This window comes from Cetorhinus maximus, chromosome 1 (assembly GCF_964194155.1).
Source record: "Cetorhinus maximus chromosome 1, sCetMax3.hap1.1, whole genome shotgun sequence".
Lineage (NCBI taxonomy): Eukaryota > Metazoa > Chordata > Chondrichthyes > Lamniformes > Cetorhinidae > Cetorhinus > Cetorhinus maximus.
The window spans coordinates 133632162-133648841 of NC_135879.1; the positions used below are offsets into that span (position 1 = coordinate 133632162).

The 16680-nt window shown below is 41.6% G+C and overlaps 1 protein-coding gene and 1 long non-coding RNA gene across 2 annotated transcripts in view; one reads left to right on the forward strand and one right to left on the reverse strand.

Moving 5' to 3' along the window:
* Positions 1–16680, reverse strand: part of LOC144683762 (uncharacterized) — a 1025508-nt gene that overhangs the window by 11769 nt on the left and 997059 nt on the right. The gene's annotated exons all lie outside the window — the stretch shown is intronic.
* Positions 1–16680, forward strand: part of tmem33 (transmembrane protein 33) — a 44180-nt gene that overhangs the window by 1648 nt on the left and 25852 nt on the right. Inside the window, exon 2 of the mRNA XM_078547121.1 lies at positions 1561–1614. Within this exon, the coding sequence (XP_078403247.1) occupies positions 1573–1614 (42 nt within the window). The 5' untranslated portion in view covers positions 1561–1572. The remainder of the gene's footprint in view (positions 1–1560; positions 1615–16680) is intronic.

The following is a 16680-nucleotide window of genomic DNA, read 5'->3' on the forward strand; positions in this document are numbered from 1 at the left end:
TACCATATTTAAATCTTGTGATTAGGTAATATGTGATGTAGTTAGAATGTGTACTAAAAGAAGCCAGCAGCATTGCTAACTGGGAATAGGTACTGATTTGAGCCATGCCCTGCTTAGTTCCATATCTGCCATATTAGTGGGAGGTGGAAGCTGGGCGAAGAGAAGACTTCTGGTTATGAGCTACATTGTACACTTAGTGTTCCACCTGTTTTTTCAGCTGTAGTGTCAGGAAGACAACAACAGGAGAAAGAAAATGAGTGGGGAGGGGATATCTTGCACAAAAAATATATAGATGAAAAATTGATATCCAAAATAATTCATAGTCATGTGTGATGCTGTCCATCACTCTTACTAAAAAATATTATAATTCTGCAGATCTTGATCATGTATCCTCTACTTCAATAATGTACAAATTAATTACTTAAAATTGTAGTGTTGAAAGTTCAAAAATATTATGTCATTCAGACAGGATGTGAAGGTGTTTTTCTGCTCTGCAATCCGTTCACTTTCCACTTCACATTTTACAAGAGAATTATGCAATGAGATCAAGCTGGGCATTACTTTTAATGACAGTATATTGAGCATTCTTTTTAAGAAAGGCTAGTATCTATTAATAAATGTTGTAATGCAACCTCCATAATACCAAATCAAAGAATTCTATTTTTTAAATGTTGAGATTTCTGGGGAAACTTTCAGTGATGTGGGCTAAGTTATGTTTACAAAGTTTTCAGTACATCTCACAGAGAAATATGACTCAGCATCAGCTTGTGAAGTTTGTTTTGCAAAGTTGTTGCACCTCATAGTTAATGATATGGTTGAGTATTTTTCAAGAACTATTTTAAAACTCATTGTATAAATACCTTAATGCTCTGACACAGTTTCTCCCCCTTGGTGGTTAAATTGTAAAATCTATTTTGTTCTGTTAAATGGTGCACTGTAAGACTTACTATATGTCCAGGGAATTCCTACAGGAATATTCAGTTGACATGTTGTAATTTGCTTGTCAACCACTAAGGAATAAAACAAAAAGCAGCTTCATTCTTGAATTGTAAACACTGCAGCTTCATTACCCCGGGGAACCAATCATTTTGTATTTCAAACAAGGTTCTGCAATGGTAAATACTTTTCAACCCAGTATAAAATGCAAGGGGAGTTGAGATAACAGGAAGATTTGCGTATCCAATTGAGGAGGCACTGGTGGTTTTGTAATGGGAATGTGATATGCAGTGAATGCCTAATTTAAAATATAAATTGATTCCATTTTTAACACTAAATTGTCATTTTGCTGTGATACTTACATTGCTTAATTCACATTGCTGGATAATTCATACAAAAAAACCCTGAAATTGTCAGGAGTAAACTATCCATATCAAAAGATCAAATACTCCCATTTACATGCAGCTTTTTCTTGAAACATATGTGCTGTGGCAGTTGTGTGGGAAAATGTGGTAGCCATTCTGTGCTGGCATCATCCCACAGATGGTAATGAGATGAATGGTCAATTAATGCATTTTTTTGTAGTTTATGTTGGATTTAATGAAAATTTTGTTTTTTTTTCAGCATTATTCAGATATGGCAGATGCAACTAGAAATGGCCCTCAGGGTGGTATCTTGGTGAGTACAGCAGAATACTCTGTCATAGTTGATGACCAATTACTGTCACAACTATTAATTTTTATACCCTTTGATCTTTTATAAATCATTTTGTTTCCTATAGTTTTTAAGCAGACTAAGTGCATTTCTACCTGTTGTGAGTTTTGTCTTCTCAAAGACCTTCTCATATCATTTTAAGCACCTAAATAAAATCCAGTAACAATTTCCTGTTTTTTTTTAATGCAAACCATTTGATCTTTCTCACAATACATGTTCAGGATGTGGTAAAGTTGAAATTATGTTACTGGACTTGTATTTGGAGACCTGGACTAATGATTCAGAGACATGAGTTTAAATCCCCCCTTAGAAATTTGCGAATTTAAATTCAGTTTTAGAACAAAATTTCGATATTAAAACACCAAGATCAATAAGTGTGACCATGAAGCTGTCGGATTGTGGTAAAAGTTTAACTCCTTCTCTAATGTCTTCTCTCCACCGGCTCTGTCCCCCTCTCATTCAAATCTGCTGCATCACCTTGTTCCTCAAAGAAAACCCTTGATCCTTTTTTCTTTGCAAGCTACCACCCTGTCTTCAACCTTCCTTTTCTCTCCAAAGTATTTGAATGTATTGTTGCATCCCAAATTCGAGCCTATCTTTCCAGTACTTCATGTTTGAATCCTTCCAATCAAGTTTCTGTCCCTTCCACACTACCAAAATGACTTAATAAAATTGCAAATGTCATTACATGTGATAAAGGCACATTATCTCTCATCTTTCTTGACCTGTCCCCGTAGCCTTAGACACAGTCGATCACACTATCCTTCTCCAGTGCCGCCACCACCCCCCTGCCCACGCTATCATCCAGCTGGTTGCGACTGCACTTGCCTGGTTCCGTTTTTATCTATCTAATCATGACCAGAGAATTGCCATCATGGTTTCTCTTCCCATTTTTGTACAGATAGCTCTGGTGTGCCCTACAATGATCTATCTTGAACCCTTCCTATTTTTCATCTACCTGTCACCCCTCAGCAACATCATCCAATCTACCTCTTTTTTCTCCTCCACTGCCTCTAAATTGTCTGACTGCTTATCTGACATCCAGTACTGAATGAGCAGAGATTTCCTCCAATTAAATATCAGGAAGACTGAAGCCTTCTATCCTTGCCACAAACTCTACACCCTTGCAAGCAATTCCATCCCTCTACCTGGTAACTGCCTAAGGCTGAAATAGACTGTTCGCAACCTTGGTGTCTTACTTGACCCTGAAATGAGCTTTCAACCACATATCTGACCGTCAAGAAGATCGTCTACATCCACCTCTGTAATATTGTCTGTTTCCACCCTTGCTCTGCTCTTCTGCTGAAATCCTCGTTCATGCCTTTGTTAACTCCAGACTTGACTTTTCTAATGCAGTCCTGGCTAGCCTCCCACACACTATCCTCCATAAACAAGGTCATCTAAAACTCTGCCTGTGTCCTAACTCACAACAAATGCCCTTCACTCAAAACCCCTGTGCTCATTGACTTAACACTGGCTGCTAGTTAAACAACACCTCAATTTTAAAATTCCAATACTTGTTTTCCAATTCCTCCATGGCTTAGCCCCTTCCTATCTCTCTATTCTCCTCCAGCCTTGCAACCCTGTGAGGTATCTGTCTTCCTTTAATTCTGCTCCTTGAGCATCCTAAATTTTAAGTGCTACACCATAGGTGGCGTGCCTTCAGCTGCTTACAACCTAAACTCTGAAATCCCCTCTTTTCCTCACTACCTTGCTTTCTTTCTTTAAGGTGATCCTTAAAATCTACCTCTTTGACCAAGCTTTTGGTCATCTGTCTTAATATCTCCTTCATGTGGCTTGGCTTTATGTCTCTGTGAAGCGTCGGAATGCTTGTTATGTTAAAGGTGCTATATGAATACAATTTGCTGTTTAGGGAAGGATATCTTTACCTAGTCTCGATCGTGTTAAGATTACCAGTTAAGATTGTTTCTAATCAGTGGCAGAATCGGACAGAGTTAGCATGGATTTACGAAAGGGAAATCACGCTTGACAAATCTACTGGAATTTTTTGAGAATGTAACTAGTAGAGTTGATGAGGGGGAGCCAGTGGATGTGGTTTATTTGGACTTTCAGAAGGCTTTTGACAAAGTCCCACAGAAGAGATTAGCATGTAAAATTGAAGCACATGAGATTGGGGGTAGTGTATTGAGATGGATGGAAAACTGGTTGGCAGACAGGAAGCAAAGAGAAGGAATAAACGGATCTTTTTCCGAATGGCAGGCAGTGACTAGTGGGGTACCGGAGGGATCGGTGCTGGGATCCCAGCTATTCACAATATATATTAACGATTTAGATGAGGTAGCTAAATGTGATATCTCCAAATTTGTAGATGACACAAAGCTGGGTGGGAGGGTGAGCTGTGAGGAGGATGCAGTGATGCTTCAGTGTGATTTGGACAAGCTGAGTGAGTGAGCAAATGCATGGCAGATGCAATATAGTGTGGTTAAATGTGAGGTTATCCATCTGAATGGCTATAAATTGAGAGAGGGGAATGTGCAACGAGACCTGGGTGTCCTCATACACTAGTCGTTGAAGGTAAGCATGCAGGTACAGCAGGCAGTAAAGAAGGCAAATGGTATGTTGGCCTTCATAGCGAGAGGATTCGAGTACAGGAGCAGGGATGCCTTGCTGCAATTATACAGGGCTTTGGTGAGACCACACTTGGAATATTGTGTGCAGTTTTGGTCTCCTTATCTGAGGAAGGATGTTCTTGCTATAGAGGGAGTGCGGTGAAGCTTTACCAGACTGATTCCTGGGATGGCGGGACTGACATATGAGGAGAGATTGAGTGGCTAGGATTATTAGGATTATATTTGCTGGAGTTCAGAAGAATAAGGGGGGATCTCATAGAAACCTATAAAATTTTAACAGGACTAGACAGCGTAGATGCAGGAAGGATGTTCCCGATGGTGGGGGAGTCCAGAACCAGGGGTCACAGTCTGAGGATACGGGGTAGACCATTCAGGACTGAGATGAGAAATTTCTTCACCCAGAGAGTGGTGAGCCTGTGAAATTCGCTACCACAGAAAGTAGTTGAGTCCAAAACATTGTATGTTTTCAAGAAGGAGTTAGATATAGCTCTTGGGATGAAAGGGATCAAAGGATACGGGGAGAAAGCGGGAGCAGGTTATTGGGTTGGATGATAAGCCATGATCAAAATGAATGGCAGAGCAGGCTCGAAGGGCCGAATGGCCTACTCCTCGTATTTTCTATGTTAATCTGCTCTCTGAAATATCTAGAAAGTCACTCAGTTGTATCAAACCAGGACAATTAAGGATGGGCACTAAACTCCTGCATTGCCAGTGACACCCAGACCCTGAAAATTAATTTTTTAGAAACCTATAGTCCTAGTAATAAATCAAGCATTCTTAATAGTTTAATTGAAGATTTAGCTGCAGAATCTAGCTAACTTTATACTTTACACTCCCCAGAGGCATTCATTTGAGCTTTCCAGAAAGGAAAAATAATTGACATCCTTAGGAGTCTAGTATGTACCCCTGCCTCACTTTGTCTCCTGTTTTGTCATTATGTACAGTGCCCACTTGAACTGAGTTTTGGGAACAAATAAATGCCAGCTTTTAACATTTTAAATTTGTTGCCTGTATAGGTGTTCCTACTCTACATGTTTTTGCATGGCAGAAACATCAAATCACATTCAGCGTATGTCTGTAACTGGAATATATGCTCAGAAGTCCTGAGGCTGCTAGAAGTCCATAGTAGCAATATTTAAATGATATTGCTGTTGAAAGAACTGATGACGTGAACATTTGTTTTTTCATTTGCAGCTAATCATTTTATTTTTAATGGGAATTTTGGCATCCTTGCTGGTTTGCTCAACAGTAGACATTACCAAGTTATTTAGTAAGTTTTGGGAAGTTTTTAAGGGAATTCATAGAACATCCCACTCTTGGATTGCATCTTCAATCAACTTTGCCTTTAGGTTTCTGGCCCATGAGTTTGGAAGTGTGCTCAATTTTTTTTTCAACTGTTGCCTGGTTATCATCACAGAATCTAATAGTGCTTTTAAGTTTTACTTCTGTGACTGATTGTTTAATTTTTAAGGCCCTATATTTCACAACTTTGGCTACTTCCACATCCTTTGATGCACTCCCCTCCCTTTTTTCCCCCAAATTTGCCTATGCCCTGGGATCCACTCCCCCCAATATATACCCCCTCCATCAATCTAACATGGATGGCTATTCTAATATGACACCCCATAACAAACCCTAAACCCTGCAAACTCCCAAATCACAGATCCACCTCGACTTCTTGCAGAGTCCATAAGCCGTTTAAAGAGTCAGGTTTAAATAAGTGTTGGAAGTGTTGGCATCAGGTCAAACATGGGCAAGGAAACCTCCTGCTGATTACCATGTCTCTCCCCTCCCACCCGCCCCTTTCAGCTGATGAATCAGTACTCCTCCATGTTGAACACCACTTGGAGGAAGCACTGAGGGTGGCCAGAATGTACTCTGGGTGGGGGCCTTCAATGTTTATCACCAAGAGTGGCTCGGTAGCACCACCGCAGACCCAGCTGGCCAAGTCCTAAAGGACATACCTGCTAGACTGGGCCTGCGGTGAGTGGTGAGGGAACCAATAAGAGGGAAAAACATATTTGACCTCATCCTCACCAACCAGTCTGCCACAGATGCATTTGTCCATGATAGTATCTGTAGGAGTGACCACCGCACAGTTGTTGTGGAGATGAAGTCCTGTCTTCACATTGAGGATACCCTCCAGTGTATTGTGTGGCACTATCACTGTGCTAAATAGGATAGGTTTCGAACAGATCTAGCAACTCAAGACGGCATCCATGAGGTGCTGTGGGTTATCAGCAGCAGCAGAATTTTACTTGACCACAATCTGTAACTCATGGCCTGGCATATCCCTCACTCTACCATTACCATCAAGCCAGGGGATCAACCAAGGTTCAATGTATAGGGCAGGAGGGCATGGCAGCATTAGGCATACCTAAAAATGCGGTGTCAACCTGGTGAAGCTACAACACAGGACTACTTGCGTGCCAAACAGCATAAGCAGCAAGTGATAGACAGAGCTAAATGATTTCACAACCAGCGAATCAGATCTAAACTCTGTAGTCCTGCCACATCCGGTTGTGAATGGTGGTGGACCATTAAACAACTTGCTGGAGGAGGAGGCTCCACAAATATTCCCATCATCGATGATGAAGGAGCCCAGCACGTCAGTGCAAAAGATAAGGCTTAAGCATTTGCAACAATCTTCAGCCAGAAGTTTTGAGTGACTGATCCATTTCGGCCTCCTCTGGAGGTCCGCAGCATCATGGATGCCAGTCTTCAGCCAATTCGATTCACCCCAGGTGATATCAAGAAACTGCTGAAGGCACTGGACAATGCAAAGGCTATGGGCCCTGACAATATTCCGGCAATAGCACAGAAGACTTGTGCTCCAGAACTTGCCGTGCCCTTAGCCAAGCTGTTCCAGTACAGCTACAACACTGGCATCTACCCAGCAAAGTGAACATTGCCCAGGTATGTTCTGTACACAAAAAGCAGGATGCATCCAACCCGGCCAATTACTGCCCCATCAGTCTACTCACCATCAATAAGGTGATGGAAGGAGTCATCAACAGTGCTATCAAGCACCACTTGCTTAGCAATAACCTGCTCACCGATGTTCAGTTTGAGCTCCGCCAGAGTCACTCAGCTTCTGACCTCATTACAGCCTTGGTTCAAACATGGTCAAAAGAGCTGAACTCTCAAGGTGAGCTGAGAGTGACTGCCATTGATATCAAGGCAGCTTTTGACTGAGTGTGGCATCAAGGATCCTTAGCAAAACTGGAGCCAATGGGAATTGGGGGGAAAGCTCTCTGCTGATTGGAGTCATACCTAGCACAAAGGAAGATGGTTATGATTGTTGGAGGTCAATCATCTCCGTTCCAGGACATCACAGCAGGAGTTCCTCAAGGTAGTTGTCCTTGGCCCAGCCGCCTTCAGCTGCTCCATCAATGACCTTCCAGATGTTCGCTGATGATTGCACAATGTTCATCATTCGCAACTGCTTAGATACTGAAGCAGTCCATGTCCAAATGCAACAAGACCTGGACAATGTCCAGGCCTGGGCTGACAAGCGGCAAGTAACATTCGTACCACAGAAGTGCCAGGCAATGACCATCTCCAACAAGATGAAATCTAATCATCACCCCTTGACATTCAATGGCATTACTATCGCTGAATCCTCCACCATCAACATCCCACCATTGACCAGAAACTGAGCTGGACAAGCCATATAAATACTGTGGCTGCAAGAGCAGGTCAGAGGCTAGGAATCCTGTGGTGAGTAATCCACCTCCTGTCTCCCCAAAGCCTGTCCACCATCTACTAGGCACAAGTCAGAAGTGTGATGGAATACTCCCCACTTGCCTGGATGAGTGCAGCTCCTACAACATTCAAGAAGCTTGGCACCATCCAGGACGAAGTAGCCCACTTGATTTGCACCCCTTCTACAAGCACTCACTCTCTCCAGTACCGATGCACAGTGGCAGCAGTGTGTACCATCCACAAGATGCACTGCAGAAATTCACCAAGGTTCCTTAGGCAGCACCTTCAAACCCATGACCGCTACCATCTAGAAGGACAAGGTTAGCAGATAGATGGGAACACCACCACCTGGTAGTTCCCCTCCAAGTCCCACATCATCTTGACTTGGAAATATATCACCGTTCCTTCGCTATCGCTGGGTCAAAATCCTGGAATTCAGTTCCTAACAGCACTGTGGGTGTATCTACGTCACATGGACTGCAGCAGTTCAAGAAGGCCGCTCACCACCACCTTCTCAAGAGCAATTAGGGATGGACAATAAATGCTGGCCTAGCCAGCAATGCCCACATCCCATAAATGAGTGAATTAAAGAAATGGCTCACTACCGTGATGATAATACCTTTCACTCTCTTCAGATCCAACCAAGCTGTTGGATGAAGTCTTCTGTGTTGGTCTTTTCATCCAAAATTGCTTTGGGCATTCTCTTTCCAGTTCCTGGTGCACATGAGCCTGCAGCACAAAACTGTCATTAACTGAGAATTCATTAGCAAGAATTCCACCCCGCAGCATTAACAACTCTCACCTTGAGCACATTTAAAAGAAAATGTTTAACAAATAAGTGCTCTCTTTCACGTGCAGAAATTTATGTATTTGACCTCTTAAGCTCTGGAATAATCTTTATTGCATGACTAAACTGTCCCAGCTCAAAACAATTACTTAACTGGTTCGCTTGTCCCAACCTGAAAATGTACGAGAGATGGCAGCACACGCATGGGAACAGCACCCCTGCAAGTTTCCCTCCTAAGTCGCACACCATCGTGACTTGGAATCGTATTACCCTTCCTTCACTGTTGCTGGTCAAAAATCTGGAACTCTTTCCAACAGCACTGTTGTTGCACTTTCGCCACATGGGCTGCAGCAATTCAAGACGGTGGCTCAGTAACACCAACTCAAAGGCAATTAGGGATGGGCAATAAATGCTGGCCTTGCCAGCGATGCTCAAATCCCAAGAAGGGATTTTTTAAAAAACCTTCAGTGTCTGCTGTAGTGCACTCTTGATCCAATATATGAAATTTACACTCTGGGATTCCTAACAATGACAGTCAATTTTTATTTTATGTCCTGAGCAGTGCCATGAAAAGCCTGCCTGATCCAAATGCACCATTCCCTACAGATTAATTTGGGAATGGGTAAAAACTTCTGGTCTTGCCGGCAACATATGCATCTGAAGAATGTATTTGGTTATTATATTGTCACATATGCTTTGTACATAAATTTTTTAAAAGTGGAAGCATTACTTGACACTGACAGCAAGAGAGACAGTGTGCTTTCTGATTGCTTTATAATCAGAGCAACGACACCCATTATTAATTGGTTTCACATTCCTCCCGTTTGCAGCCTGTAGTCTAATTTCAGGCTGTTGAGGTTTGGGTGCAGAACAGCATGCTAGGGAGCTGTGTCGCTTCATGATGCCTGAAGTTGCATAGTCAAAATTTACCTTGGGGGAGATGCTTCCCCCAAAGAATCCACGATTTTATTGTTGGATGTAACTTTTATCCAGTTTAGTTTCCATCACTTTCTATATATTCTATATCAATAATTCTGCATGGGTCGTAACATTTAATCTTAAATACAGTGATAAAACCTGACGTAGGAGTTTCCAAAGAAAACCCTCATTTAGACAGTGTCATTTTACCTGTGATGCCTGTAATCTGTCATGCCTGTAAATAGTGCTGTGACTGGATTTTTAATGTTATAAGTTCTATCATGTAAGATCCAAGCTCAGGGCTATAACTCTTAATATAGCTCCTAAAGTCAGCTTCTCTGTGCAACCCCTTTACAATTTCACTGGGTGGCAGAGCAGCAAATACAGTTTGTATGTATAGTATAGGAGAACACCCAAAGGCACTTCACTGATCGGACAAAAATGAATGCTGAAAAAGATACTAGGAAGAGTAACCAAAAGCCTGGTCGGGAAGTGGATTTTGAGCTAGGCTTAGGAAGTAGGAGCTTTTAAAGAGAGGGTCTCTGATGTTTAGGGAAGAAATTCTAGCTTTGCCAGCTGAAGGCATTTATATACAGTTTTTCCTGACCTCAGGATGTCACAAAGCGCTTTATCGTCAAGTTGCAGAAAATGCTGGAGGTCAATTTTCACACAGCATGGTCCCACAAATAACAATGAAATAATTAATCAAAACATTTTTAGGTGTTCATTGGGGGATAAATGTTGACCTGAATTCCCCTACTCTTCAAGTAATGCAGTAGGATCTTTTAAGGCATCCTAAAAAAATGTCACCTTTGCCAATGCAGCACTGCTTCTGCTGCACTGAAGTGTCAGCCTGGATTATGCGCTTAAGTCTCTGGAATGGGCTTGTACCATTGACCTTTTGACAAATGCGAGAGTGCTACCACTGTGCCACAGCTGACACCATCTGATTCTTAGTGATAAAGCAGCCCATGATCTGCTTACACTTGTTGTTCATGGTGAGGGTGACGAGAAGAAACCAGGTTGTCATTCCCCTTTGGGATGATCCTGGGGTCATGATTGGTTTTGGTAGAGGAGAGAAACCAAATACAGCTTGATTTAAAAACAAAAAGCTAAAAGCTACTGCGGATGCTGGAAATCCAAAACAAAAACAGAATTACCTGGAAAAACTCAGCAGGTCTGGCAGCATCGGTGGAGAAGAAATCAGTTAACGTTTCGAGTCTTCACGACCCTTCGGCAGAACTGACAGTTCTGCCGAAGGGTCGTGAAGACTCGAAACGTTAACTGATTTCTTCTCCACCGATGCTGCCAGACCTGCTGAGTTTTTCCAGGTAATTCTGTTTTTGATTTGATCCTGTCGGTTCTGATGATGAGTGGCTAAATCAGCTGTATGTCAAGTATGCTCAGGTCTGCCTTTGGACTTGAGCAGAGATCACAATTGTAGGAGCAGGCCATTCAGCCCATCGTGTCTGCACTGGCTCTCTGAGCATTTTAACTTAGTGCCAAACTCCTGCCTTTTCCCCTTAATGCTGCACATTGTTTCTATTTAAATAATCATACAATGCCTTCTTGAGTGCATCAATTGAAACTGCCTCCACCACACTTCTAGGCAGTGCGTTCCAAACCCTAACTACTCGATTGCTGAAACCTTGCGTTTGCTTCTTTTACAAAACACTTTAAAACTGTGCCCTCTGGTTCTCGATCCGTTCACGAGCGGTGACAGGTTCTCCCTATATACTCTGTCCAGACCCCTCATGATTTTGAAAACTTTTATCAAGTCTCCTCTTAGCCTTCTCCTCTCCAAGGAAAACAGTCCCAACTTCTCCAATCTTTCCTCATAACTGAAGTGTCTCATCCCCGGAACCATTCTCGTTAACCTTTTCTGTACTCTCTCCAATGCGTTCACATCCTTCCTATAATGTGGCCCCCAGAGCTGTACACAATGCTCCACCTGAGGTCTAACCAGTGTCTTATATAAGTTCATCATAACCTCCCTGCTCTTGTACTCTGTGCCCCTATTAATGAAGCCTAGAATACTGTATGGTTTAAAAACAGTGCTCTCTACCTGTTCTGCCACCTTTAATAAATTATGTACATATACACCCAGGTCTCTCTGCTCCTGCACACCCTTTGGAATAGTACCCTTTATTTTATACACTCTCCATGTTCTTTGTACCAAAGTGCATCACCTCACACTTCGCCACATTGAACTTCATCTGCCAGCTATCTGTCCACTCCACCAATGTGTCAATGTCCTTTTTAAGTTCTATACTGTCCTCCTCACAGTTTACAATTCTCCCAAGTTTTGTGTTGTCAGCAAACTTTGAAATTGTCCCCTGCACACCAAGATCTAGATCACTGATATATGTCAAAAAGCAAGGGTCCCAATGCCGACCCCTGGGCAACTCCACTACAAACCACCTTTCAGCCCAGAAAATGCCCATTAACCATTACTCTGTTCCCTATCCCTCAGCCAATTTTGTATCCACATTGCTACTGTCCCTTTTATTCCATGACCTATAACTTTCTTCACAAGTCTGTTGTGTGGCACTGTATCAAACGCCTTTTGCAAGTCCATATACACCACATCAATGGCCTTCCCCTCATCAACCATCTCAGTTTCCTCTTCAAAAAACTTGGACACCATTTTCCTTTAACAAACCCATGCTGACTCTCTCGAATCAATCCACATTTTTCCATGTCTGACTATTAATTCTATCTTGAATAATTGTTTCTAGAAGTTTCCCCACCACTAAAGTTAAACTGACTGATCTGTAATTGCAGGGTAGATCTTTACAACCTTTTTTGAACAAGAATGTACTGTTTGCAATTCTCCAGTTCTCCGGCATCTCTCCTGAATCCAGGGAACATTGAAAGATTATTGCTAGTGCCTCTGCAATTTCCACTCCCACTTTCTTCAATATTCTTGGATGCTTCTCATCTGGTCCTGGTGCCTTAACAACTTTAAGTACCAACAGCTTATCCAATACCACCTCCTTATCAATTCTAGTGACTGAGTTTCCCCCTCTGTCACCATGGCCTGAGCAGCATCTGCCTCATAGGTAAAGACAGATGCAAAGTATTCATTTAACACCTCAGCCATGCCTCTTGCCTCTATGTGTAAATTCCCTTTTTGGTCCCTAATCGGCCCTACTCCTCCTTTTACCACCCTTTTACTATTGATGTGCTTATAGAATACTTTGGGATTTTCTTTTGTTAGCTGCCAGTCTTTTTTCATAATCCCTCTTTGCTTCTCTTATTTGCTTTTTCACATTCTTTCTGAACCTTCTGTATTCAGCTTGGTTCTCAATTGTATTTGCTACCTGACGCCTGTCATAAGCACACTTTTTCTTTAATTTAATTTGTTTGTCCTACCCTTCCCTTTTGAGGGAAGGTCAAACGAGGCAGAACAAGCATGATAGATGGAAAATGTTTATTGAAGACTAGGGCATCAAAGCTGAAAGTGAGAGAATGGATGAGCAGATTGACAGCTACTTAATGTGGTGACAAGTGGAAGGTCAAAGACTAGGCAGTTCGAGTTTTTGCACGTGTGGTTGTGAGTAACTTGGGGGGGGAGTCTTCTACAGAAATTGAGCTAAAGAAGAGAAAGTGTGCTTATGACACGTGTCAGGTAGCAAATATGATTGAGAACCAGGAGGAAGTGAGGTTGGAGAAGGATTGGGGGATGTTTGTGAAGGATACAAGGAAGGGGTTGGAGATGGCCATGTATGTAATCAAGATTATAGGAGTAGAGATATTCAATTGTAAATTTGAAGGCGTAGCTCTGAAAATGGGTATGGGAGTTTATACGGGAGGATAGGGCAACAAAATCAGGAGAGAGCAAAGTGAATGGAGATTGTTTGACACTAAAGGTGAGAAATTGTTCAGAGCAGAGGCTGAGTGAGGAAAGAAGGGAGGTTAACTTGGAGCTTGGGGTTGTGGTAAAGTACGAGGATTATAAAGGAATAAAGTGAGGCGATGGCAAAGGGAGAGATTAAGATGCAGTTTGACGATGAGGGTTATATTGCCATTGCAGCGGTTTGGGTGGGACATGTGGTAAGAAATACAGCCAGGTGGTGAGGTTTCATTAAGGGACAAGGTGTTGCCATTGTTACCCAAATTTTCATCAATGCCGAGATAACAGTGTGGTTGTCCACAAGGAAGTTGTAGATCACAACATGTCTCTTGCCTTCCTCATTCCTTCCCCATCCCATTCTGCTGATCATCTCCACCCCTTCCTGAGTTTATTTAATTATTAGTTTGTTACCAAGATTCTTCTCTCCTGCAAGGCATCTTTCTATCTATAGTCTACTTCATTGCCCCAATTTATTTGATGTACATCACCCCATTTTCACAATTCATGAACCTGAACTTATTTATTGCTAAAATTTGCCTAAGGTAAGGCAACGAATGTCACTTCTTTTAATAAATACTGTAGGCAAAATTTTTAGCTTGGCGCGCGCACGCCTGACCCGCTTTTGTGAAATGACACACGTTAACATCAGCCGAGTGTGCTGACGTCGACATGCAGCCGTGTGATAGTTCAGTTGGCAGGCGTGCGCCGGAGTTGGCAGCTGACAATTAAAAGGCCTGTTAAGGCTATAAAAGCAATCATTTAACTTAAATTTTTCGCTGCCCATCCAACCTTACGGTTGCATTTTTTGGAAACCTCATCCACAGGTGGGATGAGGTTTCCAAAAGCAAATAAAAATAAAATAAAAGTTTTAAAATTTAATTAATAACATGTCCCTGCTCATGTGACAGAGTCACATGTGGGGACATGTTTCATTACATTTTTAGTTTTCTTCATTATTTTTTGTTACAACACTTCATCTCCCTGAGGCATCCCTGTGTCTCAGGGAGATTATGAAGTGTGCACTTTTGTGCATGCGCAAACGTCGGGCTCGCCCAGCTTGCACTCTCCTCCCCGCTCGCCCAGGCAGCGCTGAATGCTGCCACTCACGTTTCACGCTGGGCGGGCCTTAATTGGCCTGCCAGCATGAAATTGCCTTCTGGCCCCGATCGTGGGCGGCTTCCCTTCTGTCCCTGCCAAGCCTGCCCGACATGGGTGCAATTCTGCCTTATATTTCATTTAAATTTCCACTCCAGCCAAAAAGTGAATTTCCCTCTGCACAGGAAGGTATTTAGCCTGATTTTATTTAATTGATTTCTCCCAATTCCCCACCTGATTCTTGCGTTTCTAATTCTCATCATGTTAAACCCACATTTAAATTTATTTATTGATGGAAAAAAAACTTTGGCAATTCATTGCTTTAGAAATTTGATTTCTGCTTCTCTTTTAATTTATTACTTTCCCACAAGTCAACATTTATTTAACTAATTCGTTTATTCAAGCACTTCATTTGTTTAATTCATTACTAATTACATCTAATTCCTCACCCAAAAGACTAATGAATGGGTAATTTCATAATGTTTCTGACCCATATGTAGATTAATCAATTTAAACCAATACAGGTCTGAACTACCTGTGTATAATGCCACAGGCATCTTTTATCCACATTACATAAAAAATCTCCATAGGATATGCAGTTTTTGTAAGACTTGCATTTACTCTTATAGTTTCCCAATTGCGCTTTGTTCATATTACCCCAATTGTTAGAAAAAGAAGAATCCTCTGACTCAACTGTGAGCAGTCCACAGATGATCTACCTTAAATATTCAACTACCTGTCTCAGCACACAAATTGTGATTGTGTCTAGGGAACCAGCCATGCTTTCAAAGCACCAAAGATTCACTTGAGGGAAGGATCTGTATCAACCTGATCTATTTAATTGGTGAGAATCCAAATCACATACTGGCCTCCACATGTATTATAACTGCATCTTTAAAATTCACAGTGAGGAGGGATATGGACCTGTGACTGAGTTAAGACCATGATTGGCTGTCTGGTTTCAGTAGGAAATATATACTGGTTGTTTGAGAATACTTCGAGTCCTTTGTCAGTTTCACAAAACACACAGGATTGTTCTCTACTCTGAAATTGAAATCATTCACTAGTGTTTCACTGATATCTAATTCCCCTTTGGGCATTTTTTTCTTTGTCTCATACAATTATTTTTCTCCTTTCTAACTGCAGACAGATGTTTGAACGATTACTTATCATTTACTCTATTACTCAGATTGACAAAAGGTGGGAACTGGTGTTCCAGAAGTATCAGAGCTGGGACCACTGTTTACCATTTACATAAGATTTGGAGTTGAGAATAAGAAGTTTAAAACTTTGCAGATGACACCAAATTGGTGGGTGGAATTAATATAGAGGGGAACGGTAATAAAATATAGAAAGACATTAATAAACATGCAGAACGAGTGTGTGATTGGCAAATGTACTTCTAAAAGATAACTGGGATACATTTTATTAGGAAAAATAAGGAGGCCAAATACTCCTTGAAAAATATGTCTAAATAGGATAGAGGAACAGTAGGATCTGGGGTCCAGGTGCACAAATCAAAAAAAAGTAGCAATGCAGATTAATAAGGCTATTAAAAATAGCAAATAAAGCACTGTGGTTCATTTCTGCAGGGGTAGAATTAAAATACAGAGAAGTTAATGTTCAACTTGTTTAGAACCTTGGTTAGACCACACATGGAGTACTGTGAACAGTTCTGGTCCTCATTATTAAAAAGGTGCAAAACCATTTACTCGAATGATAGGTATAACCTCCCAGTTCTATCAGGAAAGATTGAAGAAGCTGAGACTCCATTCTCTAGCACGCAGAAGGCTTCCGGGTGGCCTCATAGAGGCGTTCAAGATTACGAAAGGGTATGACGTTTTATATATTGAGAAGTTGCTTCCACCTACATCAAGGCCAGAACTATTGACCTTTAAATTTAAGATAGTAACTGATCAATCCAATAGGAAATTCTTTCCCAGAAAGTGGTGAGAATGTGGAACTTGCACAGGAGCAGCTGAGGCAACTAACATAGATGCATTTAAGGGAAAACTAGATAAACGCTTGAGGGAGAAAGAAATATAAGGATATGTTGATGGAGTTAAATGAAGAAATAT